The sequence below is a fragment of the Talpa occidentalis genome, unplaced genomic scaffold (assembly GCF_014898055.3).
Source record: "Talpa occidentalis isolate TD23 unplaced genomic scaffold, MPIMG_talOcc4v2.1 talOcc4.10, whole genome shotgun sequence".
Taxonomy (NCBI): Eukaryota; Metazoa; Chordata; class Mammalia; order Eulipotyphla; family Talpidae; genus Talpa; species Talpa occidentalis.
The window spans coordinates 93,392,080-93,412,938 of record NW_023600993.1 but is presented as its reverse complement, the minus strand read 5'-3'; the positions used below and the strand labels follow the sequence as shown (position 1 = coordinate 93,412,938).

The 20,859-nt window shown below is 52.3% G+C and overlaps 1 protein-coding gene across 2 annotated transcripts in view; it reads right to left on the bottom strand.

Moving 5' to 3' along the window:
- Nucleotides 1-12,502, bottom strand: part of PLCG1 (phospholipase C gamma 1) — a 34,099-nt gene extending 21,597 nt beyond the window's left edge. Inside the window, exon 1 of one of the 2 annotated variants that reach the window (XM_037498827.2) lies at nucleotides 11,988-12,502. In XM_037498827.2, coding sequence (XP_037354724.1) covers nucleotides 11,988-12,204 — 217 coding nt within the window. In that variant the 5' untranslated portion in view covers nucleotides 12,205-12,502. The remainder of the gene's footprint in view (nucleotides 1-11,987) is intronic. The other variant, XM_037498819.2, reaches the window with a different exon arrangement.
- Between the last annotated feature and the right edge of the window lie 8,357 nt (nucleotides 12,503-20,859).

Genomic DNA, 20,859 nt, shown 5'->3' with positions numbered 1-20,859 from the left:
TCCCTTCCAGGAGAAAAAGTCAAAGCAGCCCACAGCTCCCACGAGAGGAAGGCGAAAGCAGAGGCATGGGTAGCGATCTACCTCTAACTGGAAGGTGAGGATCCAGGCACAGGGTGGGGTAGCAAAGGGATGGCAAGGCTGGGGCTTCTCTCCTCACTTCTGTGTAGCAGCAGCCTTCAAACCCGACTGTTGAGAGGACCTTGGCAGAGTGTGCCTTCCAGCACACACGTAAGGCAGCCCCAGCCAAACCCTTAAGCCCAGAGTATACTAAGGACAGAGCTCAGCCTCCGCTCCCAGCTGGGCTTTTAGCAGTCACTGCTCCCCCAGACACCTGACAGAGAAGAGCAGCCAGGCCTGACTTGGCATTTAGCCCCTCTTCCACACCTTGGTAAACAGGAAAAGGTCACTCAGACAGCTGGACAGAGGTCTGTGGGACCCTCCTAGGAGGGATCCTGCACCCCTATGTACTCACTGCTTCAGGTCACAGCTGTAGAGGATCCTCGCCAGTACATGAATCATCTAGAATCTAGATTCTAGACACATCTATTCTCCGGAGCAATGAGGAAATGGAGGTGCCAAAGGGTACTGTATGGTTTCAGGGTGGTTCAGGGCAGAACTGGGACTCTCTGACCACCCCTGACACTGGGTATGTATACACAGGAAAGCAGGCAGCTACAGCAAGGCTACCCCAGGCCCAGACAGGCAGCCCTCTTTCCCAGGACGCTAGGCGAATCCCACCCAACTCCGAGTAGAACAGCATGGCCAGGACACAAAAGAAGGAAGGGAAAAGAGGCACCCCCCAACTCAAAGCTGGGAGAGAGCCCAGCGGCTGTCTATTAGGCTTGTTCACTCCATCATCTGAGCAAACCCTTATTAGGCACCTATTTCCTCCACACCAGGCCCTCGTTTGGATCTCAGATAAAGAGATCAATAAGGCATTTGAGTTCCTGCCCCTCAGAAAGCCCCTGAGTGATGGAGGAAACAGATGGGGAAGTAGATAAGTAAGAGGCTGAGCAAAGATCGAGACAGGGAGATGTCTGTGGCCTGAGAGCAACCGAGAAAGTGAGCAGTTCTACCTGGGACGTCTCAGGCCTGAGGAAGGCAGGTATGGTGGGCTGACCAGCCCACACCGGGCGGAGGGGACCACAGAAGCCAAGGCATTGGCGCAGCAGTTTGGTTGTTCAGGGAACAAAATGGGAGGGGAGAGAAGGTGGGGCCATGCCAGCCTTCAATGCCACAGTGAGGGAAGCCACTGCAAGGAGAGGTACTGATCCCAACTTTTCTACCAGGCAGACTGTGGGTCACCTCTGGGGCAAAGGTCCCATGAGCTGTCCCTTGCCTCCCCTGCCAGCTGATGCCACTCACATTCTTTCTAGACAGCCTTTGTCTGCAAGGCCCCAGAACAGCTCATCTTCAATGGTCCAAGGAAGTTCCCTCCCCACAGTAGCCACTTGGAGAGGCAGAGAACTGCGCTTAAGTCACTTTTCTAGCCTCTTTCCTGACCCTCGGAGCAATCAATATGGCCCACCAGCTCGAAGTTCTGCCTGTGCCTTCTCCCTCACACCTTCTGGTTTTTCAGCTTTTTCTTAGGTTCCAAGTCCATCCCCATCACACACCGGCTTTCATGAAGGCCCAGAACAAGGTCTTCTCTCCTGATGCCCTACCTTCTTCCTAGCAATGCCATCCACACCTACAGCTTGAAGTGCCTCCCGTAACAGATAATTCACAAGCAGATCACTAGGCCAGCCCTCGCCGCTATGCTTCGGACTCTTCAATCCACTGCCCACTTGCTGTCTCTACTTGTTCATGTCAAGAACACCTTAAAGTCAACACCTCAAAACCAAACACACTGTCTTCTCCCACCAAAATCCACGCCTCTTGCTACTGCCTTGGGTCACGTAAATTATCACCCCCAAACAGGACATAAACTATCATCCTTAAAATCGTCCTTAACATTTTTCTCTCACTGCCTGCAATCTAATCTCTGAGCAAGTCCTACAGGCTTTATTTTTGCTCACAATCATATTTACCAAGCACCTAGAAGAGTGAGCACTGTGAGTGTATTGTAAGGCCATTTGACTGACTGTTGTCTCTACTGGAGTGCACTCCCTGGGGGCATGGACATGTCTGTCAGCCTCAATGCCCCACTGCCTAGCAGGAAATCGCATGTGTTAGAAAAAGAAAAGAAAAATCTGGTGCCTCCCTTCCCCAAGGAAACATCAGACCTCTGACTGGCAGTCTGAGTAACAGGGGCTGGAGAGAGGCAGAGACAGGCCTTTCCCTGTGGAGCGCGCTGTGCCCCATGTCACCTCACCAGCCTCACAGCCCTCCGCCTGTTTAGTTTCTGTGTCACTGCCACCACCAGCCCGGCTAGTCAGCTCCCTCTTTTGGGAGAGATGTGGTACCAGCACTTCAAACCCCAACAGGGTCAACCTTGACCAGGAGACAGGAGACGCTCAAGTAAAAGGGAGTTTTCATGTCAGGGACCTGCTCCCTCAGACCCTGCGTGGGCACACCCCAGTGGGCTCTTCTATTTAGAGCTGCTTGTCCCAGACTCTCCTCAGCATCTGGCCACGGTCCCTTTGGCACAAAGTCAAACATCTCTCCTTGTGCTTCTTTTGCTTCCTGGGGAGGCAAGGCCCCAGGAACTTGCCTAACTCACTGACTCCCCAGAAGTCCAGCTCACATTCTTCAAAATCACATCCCCTATTGAAAAGGATGCTACCTTGGGACCTCCCCTTTCTGATTTTAACACCCTAGTTCTGCTCTCTTAAAAACAGCCTCTGGCTTCACCTTCCACCCGGTTTGCACAGAGCCTCATGGTTCCAGGGTGGGACAGCTCTCAGGCCAGGCACCAACAGTTCTATGCATTCTGCTCTTACTGGAGAGGATGCTGGCCCTGAGAGGGCCTGAGCATAACCCTAACAAACTCACACCTGCCACCTTTTCTAACCTCCTCAGTGGAAACACCAAAAGCTTCCTGAAAGGCTACATCCCCAGCTAGGGATTGACAATGAACACAGGTACAGTACACTCAAGGATTGCTGTGGAGGATGTGCCGAGGACAGGATGAGGGTTGCCTCCAAAGAGCCAGAGGACCACCAGGTGGAAGAGGGAGAAGTGGTCTGCAGAGCATGAGAGGAACCCCTCATACCTTACCCCTGTGGCTGCCCAACTTCCTGCCCCCCAAGGGGCTGAGAAGTCTGTGGGACGTGTGGCCAACTCTTCTCCTCCTTCCTAGGGTTATTCACTCTATGAACCTGGGCCCACACTCTGGGTCTGAAGCTAAGTTCACTCAATCCCAAGAGGTTAGAATTCCCGTACTACACAGTCCGCTGTGATCAATACCCTACCTCCTCCATGGACAAGGCCAAGCCAAGGAAACTGTGCCCTGGAGGCATCCCTTAATCAGTTCCCTTAGGATATTTCAGCTCAGCCACATCTCCAGGTATCAAGAAGACAGGACACCAACCCCAAGGTGAATGGCCTACCCCTACCTAGGAAGAACGTGGTCCCTCAGCAAGGCCAAAACCCTCACATTCTGGTCAGTCGTTCGAGGCCTGAGCCTACACCTGTTCCCAGACGCCTCACCACCTTTGTACCGCTCCTCTAACCCACGCTGGCATGCTGTGCCAGCCGCAGGAAGGGAAAGAGGGAACCCACAGGGGCAGGGCTGGCTGCTACAGAGAGAAAGCCGATTCTGCATGGGTGCTTGGGCTCACTGTAGGCACATGCTGTCTCATGCCAGCCACAGGTTTTCATGATTTTCTCCTGTTCCAGACTGCAAGCTTCCCAGGACCAAGGACTAGGTCACATCCTTTTCTTGCTTCCTAATGCCAGCTCCTCTGTGCTAAGCCTGGGCTTGGCAGAGGAGATGCCAGTCTTCTGCAGGAGAAAGCCCTGCCCGGTTTATTCTGCATCCTGAGTCTTGCTAAAGACAGGGCCACCCGCCAACACAGGGAAGGGCCCGGAAGGAAGCAGCAGAGCCTATACACAAAGCCTGCATGTGGGCTATAAAAAGGAGCCCTCCCTGCTTCCCCCAGGATGGGCCCAGTTCCTAGGAGGTGACGAGTGGGGAGAGAGCTAGTACTTGTGCCTGGGCACACAGCCACTGCAGCCTCTCAAAGACTAGCCAAGCAACACCATGAAAGAACTAGTCTTGCAAGGAGGGGCTGAGAACTTTAAGGACTGAACCAGGAATGCAAGTGGACACTCTCAAGTCCCATCTCCTGGGACTATAGGCCTCCCCAAAAGCAACTATGCCCAAGTCCTCACTACCACTTTCCCCAACCCGGGCATTCAGGACCACCTCCTCCTCACACTTCTCTCACTATTTTCTGGTAGCTGAGGGCACTCTTTAAAGGTCTTTTAGTGTCCATGTTCCCCATTCCCTCTGGATAACCCAGCACACCCAGTGAAGGGGCTGTGGGGAGCAGCTGTGCTGAGAGGTGATGAAAGACTCTAACTGGGGGCAACAGCAGGAAGCTGTGGCCACAACAAACAAGGCTCAGGGGCAGCTCAAGTAAGAGCATGCGTGTTGGGGCAAAGGCAGGGAGACAACAACTAGGCAAGCGCACACAATAATACCTCAAAATCTTAACACAAGTGACTTATTTCCAAGACCTCAGCCAAGGCTGCCTCTTAACCCAAACAAGTAGCAGCCTACTCACAACAGCACAGCCACACTCACCGCTCTCCATGCCCAAGTAACAGGAACTAATTCTTCCCCAGGCTCCATTCTCCAAACCCCTCTCCTGTCTTGTTTGCCCAGAGTATTCAGATTATACGGAGGATTGAGCAAGAACCACTGAGGCTACTCCCCAAGGTGTGCACGGGCAAGACATGCATATACAGCATAAAAGAGGGCAAGACATGCATATACAGCATAAAAGAGAAATGAACCTTGGTTGTCAGCCACCGAGATCTGGGGTCACTCGTTATGGCAGCACCCTCAACCTCTCCTGACTAACAGAGCAGACTGGCTTATTTCCTTTACAACACTCCCCAGGCCCATAATTATTTAATCTATCTGGCTGTATGTGTTCTTTGTGGTTGTGTCTTTCTTAACCTTTGTGTTCGCTACTGGATTCCAGCTGCGTGGCACAGCAGCAAATACCAGAGTCTGAAGCCAGAAAAGCACCAGGGTGTAGAGACCCAAGAAAGCTGGGTCTGGAGGATCGTTTGTTTTTTAAGGAAACAGCAGCTATGACGCTATGAAAGCACACCAGGTGCAGCTGCTATTGCCACCGCGAGCAAGTCAGGGTCTGGCACAATCACATTCAGTTCAGTGTGCCTGACATTCAGCAGTTGGGCTCACAGTAAATGTGGGATAAAGCAAGCACATGAGGCTGCGCGCACGCACCTGAGCGTGTCATCCTCAGGACTCCTGGAAAGGCCCTCTCCCAGCACTGGGGGCGAGGAGCCCAGGCTCCCATTTCTCTGGTAGAGGCTCAAGTGTGGCTGTTACATGAGCCAGTAAGGGCAAGTCAGAGCAAGTCTATTCTGTCCCCCCTCTCACCCCCAAATAAGCTGCTGCTTCAATCGCTGGATGATTGTGAGGAAGCGTCTCAATGGGGGAGCCATGGCAAGATGAGGGCCACAGAGGACCCAGGTGGGGTCAATGAATCCAGTGCGCCCACAGATGGAAGCCCAGGCTGGTGGAACAGCACGTCTAGCTGGAAGGCAGAGGAGAGGTCAGGTATCTCTGGCCACATAAAAAGAAACTCTGGTCTTACGGGAACATCCTTACTGTCACTTTCTCCTGAACATTGCAATGCAAATCAAAATTCTAAGCTCTGGTCCCAGCACTGCTCTGACCTTGCCCTTGGGGTCTTGATTCCCTCGTCTGTAACTGCTGCGCTCTCCTGAATCATGAAATTCTTGTGGAGCTCAATCAACAAAACAGTTGAGAAAATACTCCATGAACTCTGGTGACTATTCAAAAGCCCAATGTTTCTCATGCCCTGGTCCTCTGTATACAGATTCAGGGAAGGAACCAAGAAAATAAGTAGGAAACAGACTTCTAGTGCAGGTTGTCAGAGCGGGCACTGGTGGCAAGCTCTGGTGGTGGAGAAAAGAAATGGACCTCTGCAGTTAGTTAAAGGGAAGGCAAAGGAAACAAATACTTATGAAGAGCCAAACACTGTGCTGAGCACTTTCACACAAAATCTCTTACTCACATACAGTCTCACTGGACTACTGTCAATATACACCTCTGTAAGGAAGAAATAATTTTAAGCTGAAAATCAGTTTCAAATAGGTTAAAGTAACTTGCCCAAGATCACAGTTGAGACTCAAACCCATGTGACTGTAGCCACAAACCCTCTGTTACTGCAGCCCAAATACCCAGGGCTGTTGGAGGCCATGCCTCACCCTTGGCTCTGCCTAGTCTTGTTATCATTCTGCTCTTAATACTGGCCCCCCAGGGAAGCACAGGTGCCACGATTCTCTACCAGGGCACAAGGAATTACTCCCTTCCTCCTACCCTACTCCTAACTCTCCTAGGACTCTCCTTAAAGCCCCCAATAACTTGTTCAGTTCTCTGAGAGGGAGAGAGAGGGTAAAGAAGTCAATTTTCTAATCTTTGTGATATTAGGCCTCATTTTCTCCCTCCAACGTACCCATCTCTGCCCTCCCTAAAGCCATGTCCCATAGGAAACTGGAGAGTAGGGAGAGACACCACTAATGGATGGTGATGGCAGAGGCAGGCCCCCCCATAATGAGGTGGTGGCATTAAAACACTTGGTGCAAGAGGACCTCCCTGGTGGTGCAGGGGTTAAAGACACAGCACTATCAAGCCATCATCAGCCACTGCAACATGAGTTTGATCCCTAGCCAAGGAGATAACCCACATGGCGCACACCTCTCCTGTCTCACCCGCTGCTCCCCTCAGCAGTGTATTTCAGTCAGTCTGCCTGTCCTGTTCCCCGCTCTGTCTCTGGTGAATCCTCTCACCCCCTGCAGCTCTGCCCTACACCTTGGTTTTTGTATGCATAAATACATCAATCTTTAAAAATAAAATAAAATACTTCATGCAAGACACGGTTCTCCCGTCAATTTGCTAAGCATTTCTCTGGGCTAAGCACTTAGAAATAGGCCATTCTGATGCCGCCACATGATACTACACAGCTCTTTCCAGTCAACGGCCCTGTCACCTGTGACAGCACTGGGGAGGAATCCTGGCAACAGAGGGTTGTGTGTGCATGGGTGTGCATGTGTGTGCGGGGAGGGGGGGGGTGTCTGCGACTCAGAATCCAAGGGTTAGTGGCCAAGTACCAACCCCTCAATACAACAGGTGTTCAGCTCCCTTCCACTATGTGGATCTTCCTGGAAAATTTAATCCTTAGCTTCCTCCTGTGAGACCCCCCACACACTGAGCATTTTACCATGCCACATTCAATGCAAAGCACTTTACACAGATTCTCCTCGAATCTTCACGAAAAGGAGATAAAAGCATCTTGCTGCTATCCACTTTTATACTGATAGAGCCCAGAGAGGTGGTCACATGCCCATGGCCACAGAGTAAGTAAGTTGCACGGTAGGATTTTAACTTTGGCAATCTGAGTTCAGAGACCAATTCTAAAACTCTGTGCTCCACTTTCATCCCTGCAGGCCCAGTCCAGTCCACTGCCACTGCGTCCTGTTCTCCCTCAGGAGGTCTCCTCTCTCCTACAAACTGCAGTAGCTTATTGGACCCTCTCCTCAATCGCTCCCAAACAAGCAAGTCAATCCTGCGTCAGTGTGTGCTGACGGCCACTGCTTACAGGATGAAGCGGAACCTGCTGAGCACACTGTGCCCAACCAGCCCAGCTTCATCTCTATCACACAGAACACATTCACGACCCCCTGCACAGTGATCCCCAGAGCCGCAGCAAGCTCCCCAATCACTCAAGGCCCAGGTCGCAGCTGACATCCCCCGTGAAGCCTTCCTGGCTCTATCCCCTTAACCCCAGTTCGCCTAGCAGCTCTTGTTACTCTGTACTCAGCTCTAGGCACACACCTTTAATATGGGATGTGCACAGTCATAATTATGCATTCCCAAGCCTGTCTCTTCCAAGAGTCTGGGAGCTCCTCAATGGCAGACCAGATCGCATACATTCTTTGAACTCTCAGTGCCTAGCACTGGGCAAATATTTATTAAAGAAATAAATGCCCTCATTCCAAGGGGCTACCCAAATCAAAATCTAAGGACCAAGATCTCTAACTTGTGAGTAAAGCCTATGCACTTGTGTGTGCGTGTACGCACGCGCGCACGCACACACACAGCAAAGCAAAAGGTGGGAGCCCCCAATGCTGGGTGTGCTAAGTCATCTATAAAGCAGGCCCATTTTCTAGGTTCACAGGAAACAGAGACGGCCCTGCTGGACAGGGGACCTGGCTGGGCTGGTCTGGAAACCTACACATCGGGGCAAGCCTGGGGTGCTGAGGAAACACTGAGGTCTGACTTCCCCTGGAAAAAACTACAGAGTGCTTCGGCAGCATATACACTGAAACACGAGAGACAGGAAACACACAGGCAGGGGCGCTAGCTCTGGAGATATGAACATGTGCTCTCGTCCCTCTCCCACTGCAGTAAACAGCCTGGCCCCTCTTACATGCCTTGGGCTCAGCCCTAAGGGAGCCTCTGGTTTGTCTCCTCACCACGACAGAGGCCAAGTCCCAGTATCACCTGCTGCTGAGCCTACCCACTTTATCCAAGTAGTTTTCTTCCGCTACACCCAACCCAACTATCACCAAAGGTACCACCCAGAGTTGTTATTGTTTTAGTTTCCCTGAGGCCAAGGATCTGTTTTCATTCGCCACCCAAGGGGGCCGAGCATGTAGAAGAGTATCAACTGAAGAGTACATGAAAGCCTGGGGCTCCGAAAGGCCCCAGAGACATGCTTGGCTGCCATTCGCAAAGGCTCCTCCTGAGCCACTGTGCCCACAAAGATCCCTACTGAACCATCTCACCCCAGAAGGGGAAACTGGGCAGCCAAAGAGGCCAAGACTGTAATGTGGTCTGATTATGAAGATTTTTCCTCACAGAGGAGCAACGCAGACCACAGGGCCTGAGGCCCACTCACAGCACAAGCCTAGGGGAGTCATCTTGGGATTGGCCAGTCAGCCAGTGACTTGAGGGCTGGGTCCAGGTAAGGTGCAGTCACACACCAGCACTGTTACCCGTGGCACAGTCCTACCCTGTATTTTCATTCCCTCATTAAAATGGACTAGTCCCAGGGCCCTTGTGACAATTAGCCAAGGAAACATGAAGAAAGGGCTCTGTAGCACTCAGCAGGCAGTCTGGAACTGCTTTGTATTCACTTATGTCACTATATGCAACATGAAAAGCTAAACACCAGCCTGGTTGCCAAGGTACCACAATGACAACTGGCCACAAAGCACTTCCCCATCCCTCTTTTGTGGGGGATTTTCCCCATCCCCCAGGCGCCCCGAGATCAGAAGGCGCAGTCCCGCTTCCCAAGTGGAAAAGTGAGAAGGCAAGAGAGGGCAGGAGGCCAGAAGAGGTCTCCTACATGAGTGCTGTGTACTTTCACTGCACCACACCAGTTCCCCTTCAGGGCCAGTCAGGTTACCCGTATTGTGTGGTACCCCGGCAGGGTGAGCCAAAAAAGGTCAGACACCTGAGGAATTTGGGTAAGAGGCCAGGTGGCAGGAGACCCGGCTGGCAACCCAACTTTCCTCAGAGCCTGCACAGCGGAACTGCGGCAATCAGAAGGCCCCGACAGGTGTGCCCATAAGCAGGCACAAATAGGGTAGCTTCTGTGGGAGGTTCCATGTGTAAGGTCTCAACTCCACATGAGATCTACCAGCCCTTTCACCCAGACCTCTCAAATGCCAGCTAACGATAGATCACTGAATCGGTACCCCTCTGGCTGGCCCAATCCACAGGGGCTGAGGTCATCAGGTCCTCACATTCTTGCCTCCATTGCCCAAAGGTCTGAGACACTATGGACTAGATTTCCCTCACCCCCTGCTGTTCAGATCCCAACTTACAAACAAGAAAGTCATACCCAGGAGTCAGATGTGCAAATCTCCATATACTTAATCTACATAGACACTGTTTTACAAGGTAGGTGGGTGATCGAGTGATGGGTTGGGACAAAGCAAAACCATTTTCCTCCTTTCTCTGGGTGGCGCTCTAAGTGAAATGCGACCTTGGTCCCTGTCCTCCTCCCTTGCACCTTCTCCCTCTCTTACTGACACACTCATCCTCCCTCAACCCAGTCCAGGGTGTAGAAGAGCAGCCAGAGTTTATTATTGCTTTTGCTACTAACACCTCACATTTATCAAACACTTACACTCTTTCAGGCACATGCTAGAATGTTTCACATGCATTTTATAGATGAGGACATGAAGGCTCAGAGTAAATAAGTAACAGACCAGGAGGTATATAACTAATATGTGGGCTCCAAACCCAGCCTGTCTTCAACCACTATGTTGCACTTACTGCCTCCTGGTCACATTCATGGTTTGAGAGAGTCTGCTATCCAGATCTTTATCTGGCACCTTCAGCCACTGCCACCCATTCAGCAGAGCAGAGGAGATCACAGAAGCAAGGATGGGGGCTGTGCCCAGAGCCTGAGGCCTGGGTGATGTTCCCAGAGCTGTGCAGCTCTCCACAGTATCTCTCCTTCCTCCACTTTGGAATCTGGATACTCAAGTCACTAAAATTTTCTCCCAACAGCTGAGAGTGATGATGGGGGCACAGAAGCAGGAGGCTGCCACTTAAAGTTCAGCAGCTGTGTGGGATCTGGAGTTTGTAGCTGCGGATGCTGCCTCACCACAAGACCGACCTTCCTCCCAATCTCCTCAACCATCTACATCTACATACCCAAGAAGGTCTGTAGGCCCTTCCTTTGGGGGTGTCACTAGCTGACGCCCCCCCCTTCACCACGCAGTCATAGTTCTGAATCTGGCTCTAACATCAGTCTCTGGGGGTCCTTGCAGGAAGCAACCCACAGCCTGAGCTGCAGACACTCTCTCGTGCTCGCACGCAGGAATGGACGGCGGAGCTGGCTGCCCAACTGGGCACAGCACAGGCGCGCGCTAAGTGGAATAGCCGTGGGGTTTTTAAAAATCCCCCGCTTCTTTCTCCTCAGAGACCTGCACAAAAGCAGCCAAACTCAAGCCTGGGAGACAAAAAGGCAGGAAACCAGTAAGAGTAGCCGTTTCTGGCTCCCTGGACACAGTACACAGGCGGCTAGACCCCAACTGGCTGCCTACTTGAGAGGCACCAGGCTGGCCCTTCTGGAACGAGGCTCTTGAGAACGTGCTTCCCACAGCACGGGGCGCCTGACTCCTTTACCCAAAGTTCCTGTCCTGGCTCTGGGTGTCTGCTCGTCCACAGACACCCAAATTCATCTTTAGGACCAAAGAAGGGGGGCAGGGAGGGAAGCAACGACTGCTTGCTTTCAGGCTCTTCCAGACCGAACAGGACCACCTTCCCCCGCTCCCCCGGAGGGAGACGAGCAGGCCCGGCTGTGCTCCAGAATCACCCCAACCCCAACATCCGCCCGAGTCCTGCTCAGGCGAACCCAAAGATTCCGCTGCAAGTAAGAGGCCGGCCTGGGGGTCCGGAGTGTTCCACCAAGGCCGCTCTTTTCTGGAGAAGGGGTGGCAGCCGCTGACCGTCCGGTCCGGCCCCACGTTCGGGGGCCGCCGTCTCGGCTCCCTCCCCCGCCCGCCCGCCCCCGCCGGGATGTGGGGGACCCGACGTCCGCCCCGCCGGCCTCCAACGCGCGGCGCGTCCCAGGCCTCTGGACAAAGCGCCGGGCACAACCCCCCGGGTTGGGGGAGGGGGTGTCCTGTCAGGTGACCGAGGACCCGGATGCCCCCCGCCCCCGGGAACCCCCGGAGCCCGCGCGGGGGCGGGGCCGGGGGAGGGCCCCAAAGTTCGCCCGAGCGGCTCCCGCGGCCGGCCGGGGCGCGCCGGCCCCCCCGCGCCCGCGCCCGCGCCGCCCGCCCCGGGGAGGGGGCGCACTTACTGGCCCCCTCGATCTTGTCGGCGCCGCGGCTCCACGTGATCTGCCGCGTCTCCAGCTTGACCTGGAAAGTCTTCCGCTCGGGCCGCTGCGACTTCTTGGAGTAGAACAAAGTCATGACGGTGCCCACCTCCAGGCTGCGGCAGAGGTGCAGCACCTCGGCGTCCGAGGGCGCGCCGGGCCCGCAGCCGTTGGCGCAGGGGGGCGCCGCGCCCGCCATGGCTCCGGCCCGGGCGCGGCGGCGGCGGCGCAGGCCCGGCGGGCGGGAGCGGGCGGCGGCGACGGCTGAGGCGGCCGCGAGCGGGCCCCGGCGGCGGCTCCTGCGGGGAGGCGGGCGGGGCCTGAGCGGGGGCGGGGCGGGCGCGGGCCCCGCCCCGGCCGGCGCCGGGAACAAAGGCGCCCGCGCGCCCGTGGGGGGACCCCCGCCCGCCGCGCCTGCGCCCCGCGACCCCCGGGCGGGCCCGGGCGGGGGCGCGGGGTGCCCGGCGGCGGGGGCGCGCGCGCCCGGCCGCCCCCGCCCGCCCGGCGCGGCCCCGCACCCCGGCCGGCGCCGCCTCAGCGCGTCGCGCGCGGCGAGCCTCGCGCCGCCCGGCAGCCGCTCGCACATGCCCGGCGCCGGCCCCCGCCCGCGCAGGCCGCCGCGCGCCGCCTCAGCCCAGCCCGCCCCGGCGCCGGCCGCGCGGCGGCCCGGGCGAGGGAGAGGGCGAGGGAGAGGGCGGTGCGGGCGCCCCGGCTCGCCGGGCCGACCCAGTTACCTGGGCGGCTGCCCGACGAGGAGCCAGGCCAGGCCCGGCCGCCTCACACCCGCGGCGGCGGCGGCGCAGGCGGGTCCTCCGCGCGCTCTCCCGGGAGGGTGGGGGCGGGGCCGCCCGCGGATTGGCCCGCGCGCTCTGACGGACAGCGGCCCGGGCCCGCCCTCCGCTGGCCGTGCGGGGCTGCTCCGCAGGCCGCCGCGGCGCCGCTGGCTCTCGCCGGTCGCGCCCTGCGGCCAGTGTGGCTTTCGGAGGGGCCCGGCTTTCGGAAGCGCCCCCAGGCCTGAGCATCCTCTCCGCGGCTTTAAACCCCGGCCGCGCTGGCTGAGGCCTGACCCACAGCCCCCGGGGGCCTCGGTCGCGTCCCTGGCGTGGGCCACTGCCCAGCTCACGCGTGTCGTTCCCCCGGGGCAGGGCTCGGCCCAGCTCCACCTCGCCGCGCCCCTCCTGACAGTGCTCTCCCGAGCTCTGGCTTTCCTGGCCCGACTCCCCTTGTTTTCCGCCTCCCTCTCTGGCCGCTGCCTTTTGGCCTCGGAAACTTCTCTTCCTCTGGTTTGGGTCCCGAGCCAGTTCCCTGGACGACCTGACCTTTCTCAAGGTTTCACCCCACCCTGCCCCGCCCAGGCACCCTAATGCCCAATCTGTATCTCTCCTGCATTCCACTGCTGCTCCTCTTCCCCCGCAGCAGCGCGGGTGTCCTGCCTCCCTCCCTAAACTGCTCTTCCCACAGCCTTCACTCTCAGCACCTGGCACTAAACTCCTCTCAGGTGGAGGGTCTCAGACCCTTTGAGATGCCCTCAGTTCCGCTGAGTCCACAGCAGCCCATCAAGTCCAATTCACGCTACTGGGAGGTCACTCCACTCCACCTACAAGCCCAAGGTCCGTCTTTTCCTGTCCAGCCTGTTTACCCTCTTTGGTGTGGTCTGCATCTGTTTTCCAGGCCTTCATGTTTAGAATGAAATTAAATCACAGCCCCTACCTCCAGCCTCAAACCCTTCATGACTCCCCACTGCACCTGGTCTGGCAGGCCTTATGTGGCCTAGTTCCTTTCTCTCTGATTTCATCTCTCATCACCTCCTCTTCATCCTTCATTCTCCAGTCACAAGGCCTTTTGTAGTTATATGGATGATTCACACTCTTTGTCTTCCTGAAGCTGTTCCCTAAACTTACCCCTGCAACCCTGGCTCCTTGGGTCACAGAGCACAGCCTGCTATTGTCCCAGAGGAGCCTGTCTGAAAGATGGTGAACCAGAGAGAACAGACCACTTACTGCATTTCTGAGGTGAGAGGCCCAGTGAAAACTGGAGAAAGATCCAGATTTCCTGGAATTGGTGAGCATGTAAGAGCAAGCAACTTCCCCAGCTAGGGCGTAACTGATAGTGTCTGGGGGCTGTCTGTGACATGTATTGCTGTTGTAGTAAGTGTGTGTGTGTGTGTGTGTGTGTGTGTGTGTTTTGATTTCCCAAATGCAGCCCCAAGAAGTATGAAGAGGCTTTGTGCTGGCAGGCTTCAGCCACCTAAGGCGAGGTGAAGTGGCTGAGATGGACTGCCACCTAGTGACGGGCCTTTAAAGAGGGAGGGAGGGAGGGAACTGAAGCTGACCCCGTGTCTGGTGCCAGGCTGCAAGGCTTGTACCTGTGGTCCCACCTGATCCTCATGATTACCCTCTAATGGAGGAGTATTGTTCCCAATTTACTGAGGAGGAAACCGAGATTCGAGTTCTACAACTTGCCCCAGGGCCACATAACAAGCAGGGGTTTGAGCCCAAAGCTGCCTGAGTACATGTATTTTCTGCCTCACAAGAGAGCCATTGGCTTAAGTAGGGTCTGATGGTCGAGGTCAGTTAGTAGGCACGAAGCTAGCTGGCTGATGCGGGTGGATGAGGAGATGCCCTAGGCCTGGCTGGCCCTGGATGCAGGGAAGGCAGCGGATGGTCAGTGTCTGCGCGGTGTGGCTTGGGCTAGCTTAAACTTAAAGTGGTGCTGCACCTACGTGCAGCCAACTGCATCTCCCTGTGCCTGGCACTGGGGCCATGAGTTGGGATAATGAGAAACCCAGAAGCAGCCCTCCAGGGATTTAAACATTAAACAAATAAACACTGTTATGTGATGAGGGCTGCAGGGAAAAAGAACAAAAGCCTCTGAGAGAAAACATTAGGGAGACCTACATCCGCTCTAATAGACCAGGAAGACCTCAGCAGAGGCGTAGAGGATGTGAGTAGAGGGTCCAATGAATTATTAGGAGTGGTTTGAAGAAAAGTACTTTTTAGGCAGAGGTAACAGCATTAAAAAAATCCTGAGGTCAGAAAGGTGTAGAATTAGGTGGCGAGAGTTTACTGTATTAGGGGGATATTGGGCATGGTGGCAGTGATGAGGAGGCTGGGGAGGTGGGGACCGAATGAGATCCTCTTCCATTTTATTACTTTAAAAAGAGAGAGATTTATTTTTATTTGTGCATACAAGAACTGAGGTGTAGGCCAGAGGTGCGGGGGGTGAGAGGATTCACCAGAGGCAGAGTAGGGAGCAGAACAGGCTGATCTACTCAGATCTACTGAAATACACTGCTGAGGGGGCCAGCGGGTGAGACAAGAGAGATCTGCTGAGCATGTGGGTCAGCACCCTGGCTGGGGATCTAACTCACTAGCTTGATAGCACTGAGGACTTTAACCCCTGCACCACCAGGAAGGCCCCACCTTTTCAGTTTATTTTTAACCACTTTTCCAGGAGGCTGCCTCCTAAAATGCTATAGTCTTCTTGAGCTTCTTGTGACAAGTTGGGCAGCCTGTGGGCTGTGATGCACCTTTAAAATCAGTTTCTCTAGCTTCTGAGAGCTTCCCAACTTGCAATCCAAACATCCTTGCATTTGTCCCTGGAGGCTCCAAAAACCCTTGTTTTCAGTCTGCTGCCAGGCCTTTAATCAGGGAACAGAGCCTTTTTTCCCCTTGGGACTTCTGAACCAGCATCCCCAGGCCTCAGGTACCTCCCTTCACCAAAAGAGGTTCAGAAAAATCAGGGCATGCAGTGGGTGTGGCTGGTATGGGCTTCCCCGAGCTCAGCATATGTATGGGGACGTGGGTGTTACTGGCAACGCATGCAGCTGTGCTGGCTGGGAGGGAGCAGCCTAGCACCCACACATGGCACACGCCCGTGACAACACCCAGGCTAGTCCTGCTTGGGCCTATTTCTGTGAACACTCATGCTTTAGCACGCCCTGGCCTACACTAGTCCCTGTGCTGGGAGTCTGGGGAGGAGACCCAGCCCAGATGCCGCTCTGGCTATGTGGACCTGACCTCACACTTAGAAAAGCACTTGGAGTATAGTGGACGCTTCATAACTCCCCGGCACCCACACTGGCTTATTTACTTCTCATTATCAAAGCACTGTGAGGTAAGTGCTCTGATGACCCCCATTTTACAGATGAAAAAACAGCCATGGAGAGGCATGCTAAGATGCACAGCTAAGAGCTGGCAGAATGGGATTCAAACCAGGCAGGTTTCTGGCTCCAGGATCAGTGTGTATCCTCAGCCTTTTCCATAAGACCCTTACCCCAATGTCTTTTCTATTTTAGTTATCTGGTTAAATGTTGCCACAGGTTGGGTTTTTTGGGAAGCAGGCTCTGTGACAGAGGTTAGTGTGCAGAATGTTTATTAGGGAGTGCCCTTGAGCTCAACACTGTGGAAGGGAGAGGAAGGAAATAGGAGGGGACACTGGGAGAAGTTAACTGTGATGCAGGCCTGATAACAACCACAGCCAACCCCCCAAGGAGCTCTGTTGTGTGGAACTGGTCTGAAATGGCTGGGCCTTTCTAGCCCCACCTTTGTCAGCCATTGGATGGAGGCTGCCCTGGGAGGAGCAGTCTCTTGCCAGGCAGCTCTGCAGCCTAGGTGATCTTAGACTAACACAGCTCTGGCAGTAAGAATCTGAGTGGGCACGTCACCATGCCCGGCACAAATGTATTCTTTTCCAGTCCTTAAAAAAAGCTTAGAGTACTTAAAACAAAGCTTAGAGTACTTAAAAAAAAAAAATGTTGTACCATAAAAAGAGATATGCTATATAAGAAGGAAAATATGGGTTAACATGACTCCTGTTATTGAGAATCAAATGTGGTTCACTTCCTGGTAACCACAGCAAAAAGTCTTTCCATTCTGGTATCTGATTCCTTAGGGGAGAAAACTTTCCTGGGGTTAAATTATAAAATAAGTTTCTTATATGGAGACTTCTTTGATTGAAATAGTGGACAATGATCTTAATAGTATAACATATACTGATGCAGTTTTCACCTGTTCCTTGTAATGAACTTGTGTGAATACAGAAGGTGTAATAAAAGTGTAGCTCAGGGAAGGACAGTCCACCATTGAAGACAGGCAGGTTTATAGATTTGTGCTGTCAATACACTGTTCTTTAATTTCTACGTAGTTGGTGAAGTTAACGCTCTGACCAGCCCTCCTCTGGGGCTGTGAGCCAGCCAGTGCTTACTAAGTACTCACCTTAATGCCACTTGAGCTCTAAACTTGTGGCTCCAATTTAGTCATTGGGCCTCATCCTTCCCTGGGATGTACTGTCAGCCCCCCTATCCCCCACCCCAAAGAGCCTCCTGTTTCCTATCACTCCAGACAAAGCCAGGCCTCTCCACTTCCAGGAACTCTGTTGTCTCTGTAGATTCTCTTTCCCTTTGCTGAGGCCCCAGTAGTGGGACCCAGACACTGAGGAGGAAGAGCTGAGCTCCAGATGTACCTTTTTGGGGAGGGTGGCAGGGATGCTGTAGTTACTGAAGGAAGAGTAGAGCCTTTTCTAGGCACTGGCCCAGACATAACTGCTATTTTTCCACTTCTGTCCTTTTCTCCAAACTGACAGTTATTAACTCTCCTTTGTAGCAGTGAGACAAGCAGAGATGAGTCCAACCAAGCTGCAACACCAGCAGAACAGAAATGGATGATTCAGTGATAAAGGCCTCTGGAGTGACAAGAAAGGACATCTGACCTATCTAGATCTGCTGGTGACCGTGGGAATAGAGCAAAGTGAGATAGTGTCTATGCCTAAAATATGACAGCTCCAAGTTTAAGGCAATGCTCATTTTCCCAGTAAGATCACTCTAGGTATTTGGTGGCTTTTGATGCAACTAAAATATAAATGTTTTTAGACATGCATTATTGAGATATACACATGAAACAGTTTAGTGACTATTTTAAAGCAAATTTTAAAACAGAATTATTAATTTATGAACATTTTGTGGTTTTCCCATTCTCGACTTTCCAATCACGTTCAAACTCATTATGTGAATCTCATTTCTATGTACTTGTCACTGTTAGAGCCATTTCTTGAGTCTCCTAATATAATTTCTCAGAACACATTACCACCTTCTAATTGGAGAAAACAGTTGAAAAATCAGTTTCACTAAGGAGTAACAAAATTGAAAAGTGCACCCTTTTTAAGTGTAAAGTTTGATGAACCTAGAAAAATGTACACCCTCATGTAACTCCCACCCAATCAAGATATAGAACATTTTCATCACCCTGAAAAATTTCTTGCTACCCCTTTGCAGTCAGTTTTCCTTGTCCCCATCTGGCAATCACTATTCAACATTCATATACTACACATTACTATTCAGAATTTCATATAAATGGGATCAGAGAGTATGTACTTTTGTGTCTATATTCAGCTTGTTTTTGGGATTCATCCATGTTGATATAGAGAATATTTTTTGATTCAGTATGTGATACTATCACTAGAAATACTGACCTAATATAAAGCATAATTACCTTTTTGCATAATATTAAAACAAGTTTTTGAAAAAATTCTCTCTAGATATATAATTCATATGCATAAAAACAACTTACTGTATTGCATTAAAAATGTTATGGAAAATTTCAAATGTATGTAAAGATAGAAAGATACCATAGTGAGTGTCCATGTGCCTAACAATGCCAGTTCCAATGATGAACTAGTGGCCAGTTATGCTTCATGTCAAACTACCCACTAACCCCTTCTATAGTATGACACCAATCTCAATTCTGTAATGATATCCAGAAATAGTTGTTTTTCTAAGATTCTTTAAATACACACAACTACAGAACCATTATAAAAGCTAAAAATTATCAACACCATTGATACTTAAAATGATCTTTAAGAGGCTTATTTTTATGTAATACTTGGGATTATGAGGGATAATTACTAAGTCTGTGGTAAATTTACTTGTCCCTCTGTTTTTACTGGCTTTGTCAAGGGACGACTTATAAGCATCCCAAACTAGCTTGACTGAGGTTATTTCAGGGTAATGTGCTTTCTCTAAAAGTGCATTTTGGTTCAAAACAAGTTGTGAGAGCATCCCATTCTGAGGGATTTTGTAGGAACTCAAATATAAGTCAACCCTTAATAGAAAAAAAAGCCGAAATTTTCAGTGAGGGAAATACGGTACTTAGGAAGTGATCTCAGTTGGTAATTAGAGGTGGAAGTGAGGGAAACCAGACGGATGATGGCTACCTTTAGGTTCCAGCTGGGGACAGAGTGGATGGTGTTGCCTTTCAGAGAAGTGTGAGACCCAGACCATTAGGCTTGGAGTAGCGGGTACTGGGGCCACTTTGGAATTTGAGATGAAGTAGCCTGGATAGATCTCCAGAAGAGAAGGAGCTGGCAGTGAGTGGCTGGAGCTCAGGAAAGGGTATAGGTTAGAGAAAGGGGTATGGGAGCCATCACCTTTGCCTGTAAATGAATCAGCCATGCTGTGAGAACCACAGCAGTTAAGGACCTGCAGAGAGAGGAGTAAAACCAGAAGAGTGGCATAGTGGAAGCCAGAAAGAAGTGCTTTAAGGGAGTGGTTACATATTGTATGATTTCATTTATGTGAGGTATCCAGAAAAGGCAAATTTCTAGAGAAAGTGGATGAGTGGCAGCTGGGTATGGGAATGGGGATTAACTATGAGCAAGAGCATGCAGGATCTTACTGGGAGGATGCTATTCTAAAACTGATTTATGGGGATGGCTGCACCACTAATTTTTAGTAGTTACTAAAAATTTCTGTACAGCTGAAATGAGTAGATTTTATATGTAGAATATGCTTCAATAGAGCTGTTTGAGGGGGAAAAAAAAAGGAGTGGTGAGTGTCCAATGCCACAAAGAACTTAAGATGCAGAACAGAGCCCATTTACAGGTTTGGTGGCTCGCTCATTGTGGTCAAAGTGGAGGGGTGCTGGAGGGATGATGGGAAGGAAGCTAGTTGCGGTGGGTGGAGGAATGACTGGCTAGTAGATGACTCACTCCAGGTGCTTGTTTGTGAAATGGAGAGTGAGAGGGTGGTGGTTGGAAAGGACAGGAGAGATTTTTCAGCTCTAAAATGCCACAAAGGCCTGAGGTAGATTTAGCGGGGAAAAAGGACAGGACATGCTGGCCAGCTGTGGGGGTGAGGGAGAAGCCAAGCAAGCACTAGATATCTGGCTTGGGTAGCACTTGGAAGCTGTCTCCCCCTGCCCATAGTTAGACTCGGGCAGAACGGCCTGATACATCTTCTATCTACTCACTCCCGGTCATGGCAGGAAGTAGGGTGAGGGAACCCACGCACTGGATACAGGCAAGAGGGTGTGGCTCCTCCTGACTCCATGCTCAAGCATCCTTCAAAGCCCTTTGTAACCTGTCTGGCCTCTTTCCTCAGCCCCAGTGGCCAGATCACTTCCCATCCTCTGGCTTGCTTAGACCTGTTACCACCGCCCAAATACCCTTCACAATCATTTCCGACCAACATCTAGTTGCCTTGCACCTGTCCTCACAAGACTTGCATAGGCCCTTGCTGGGAAAGGTATCGCAGCTTCCTGCCCACTAGTAAAATCGTACTAGCAAGGTCTCTTGTCCCTGATTTCTCTAGACAAACTAGGATTTGTCCCCTAATTGTGGCAAGTCCTGCTAAGTCCCAATTCTGAGGTCCACCTTCTTGTTACCCGTCCATCACCAGTTAAGTATATGAATAAGGTACTGGAAGAGCCCCTCTGTTGCTATTCCTTACATAAGAATTAATATCTAGCTACAATTTCCTGCTCCAAAGCAAAGATGGCCACAGAACTTCCTTTATTTCCTGGGGTGAATGCTATCTCCCCTTTCTAGCCAATGAAATGCAAACTAAAGAAAAGGACCTCCA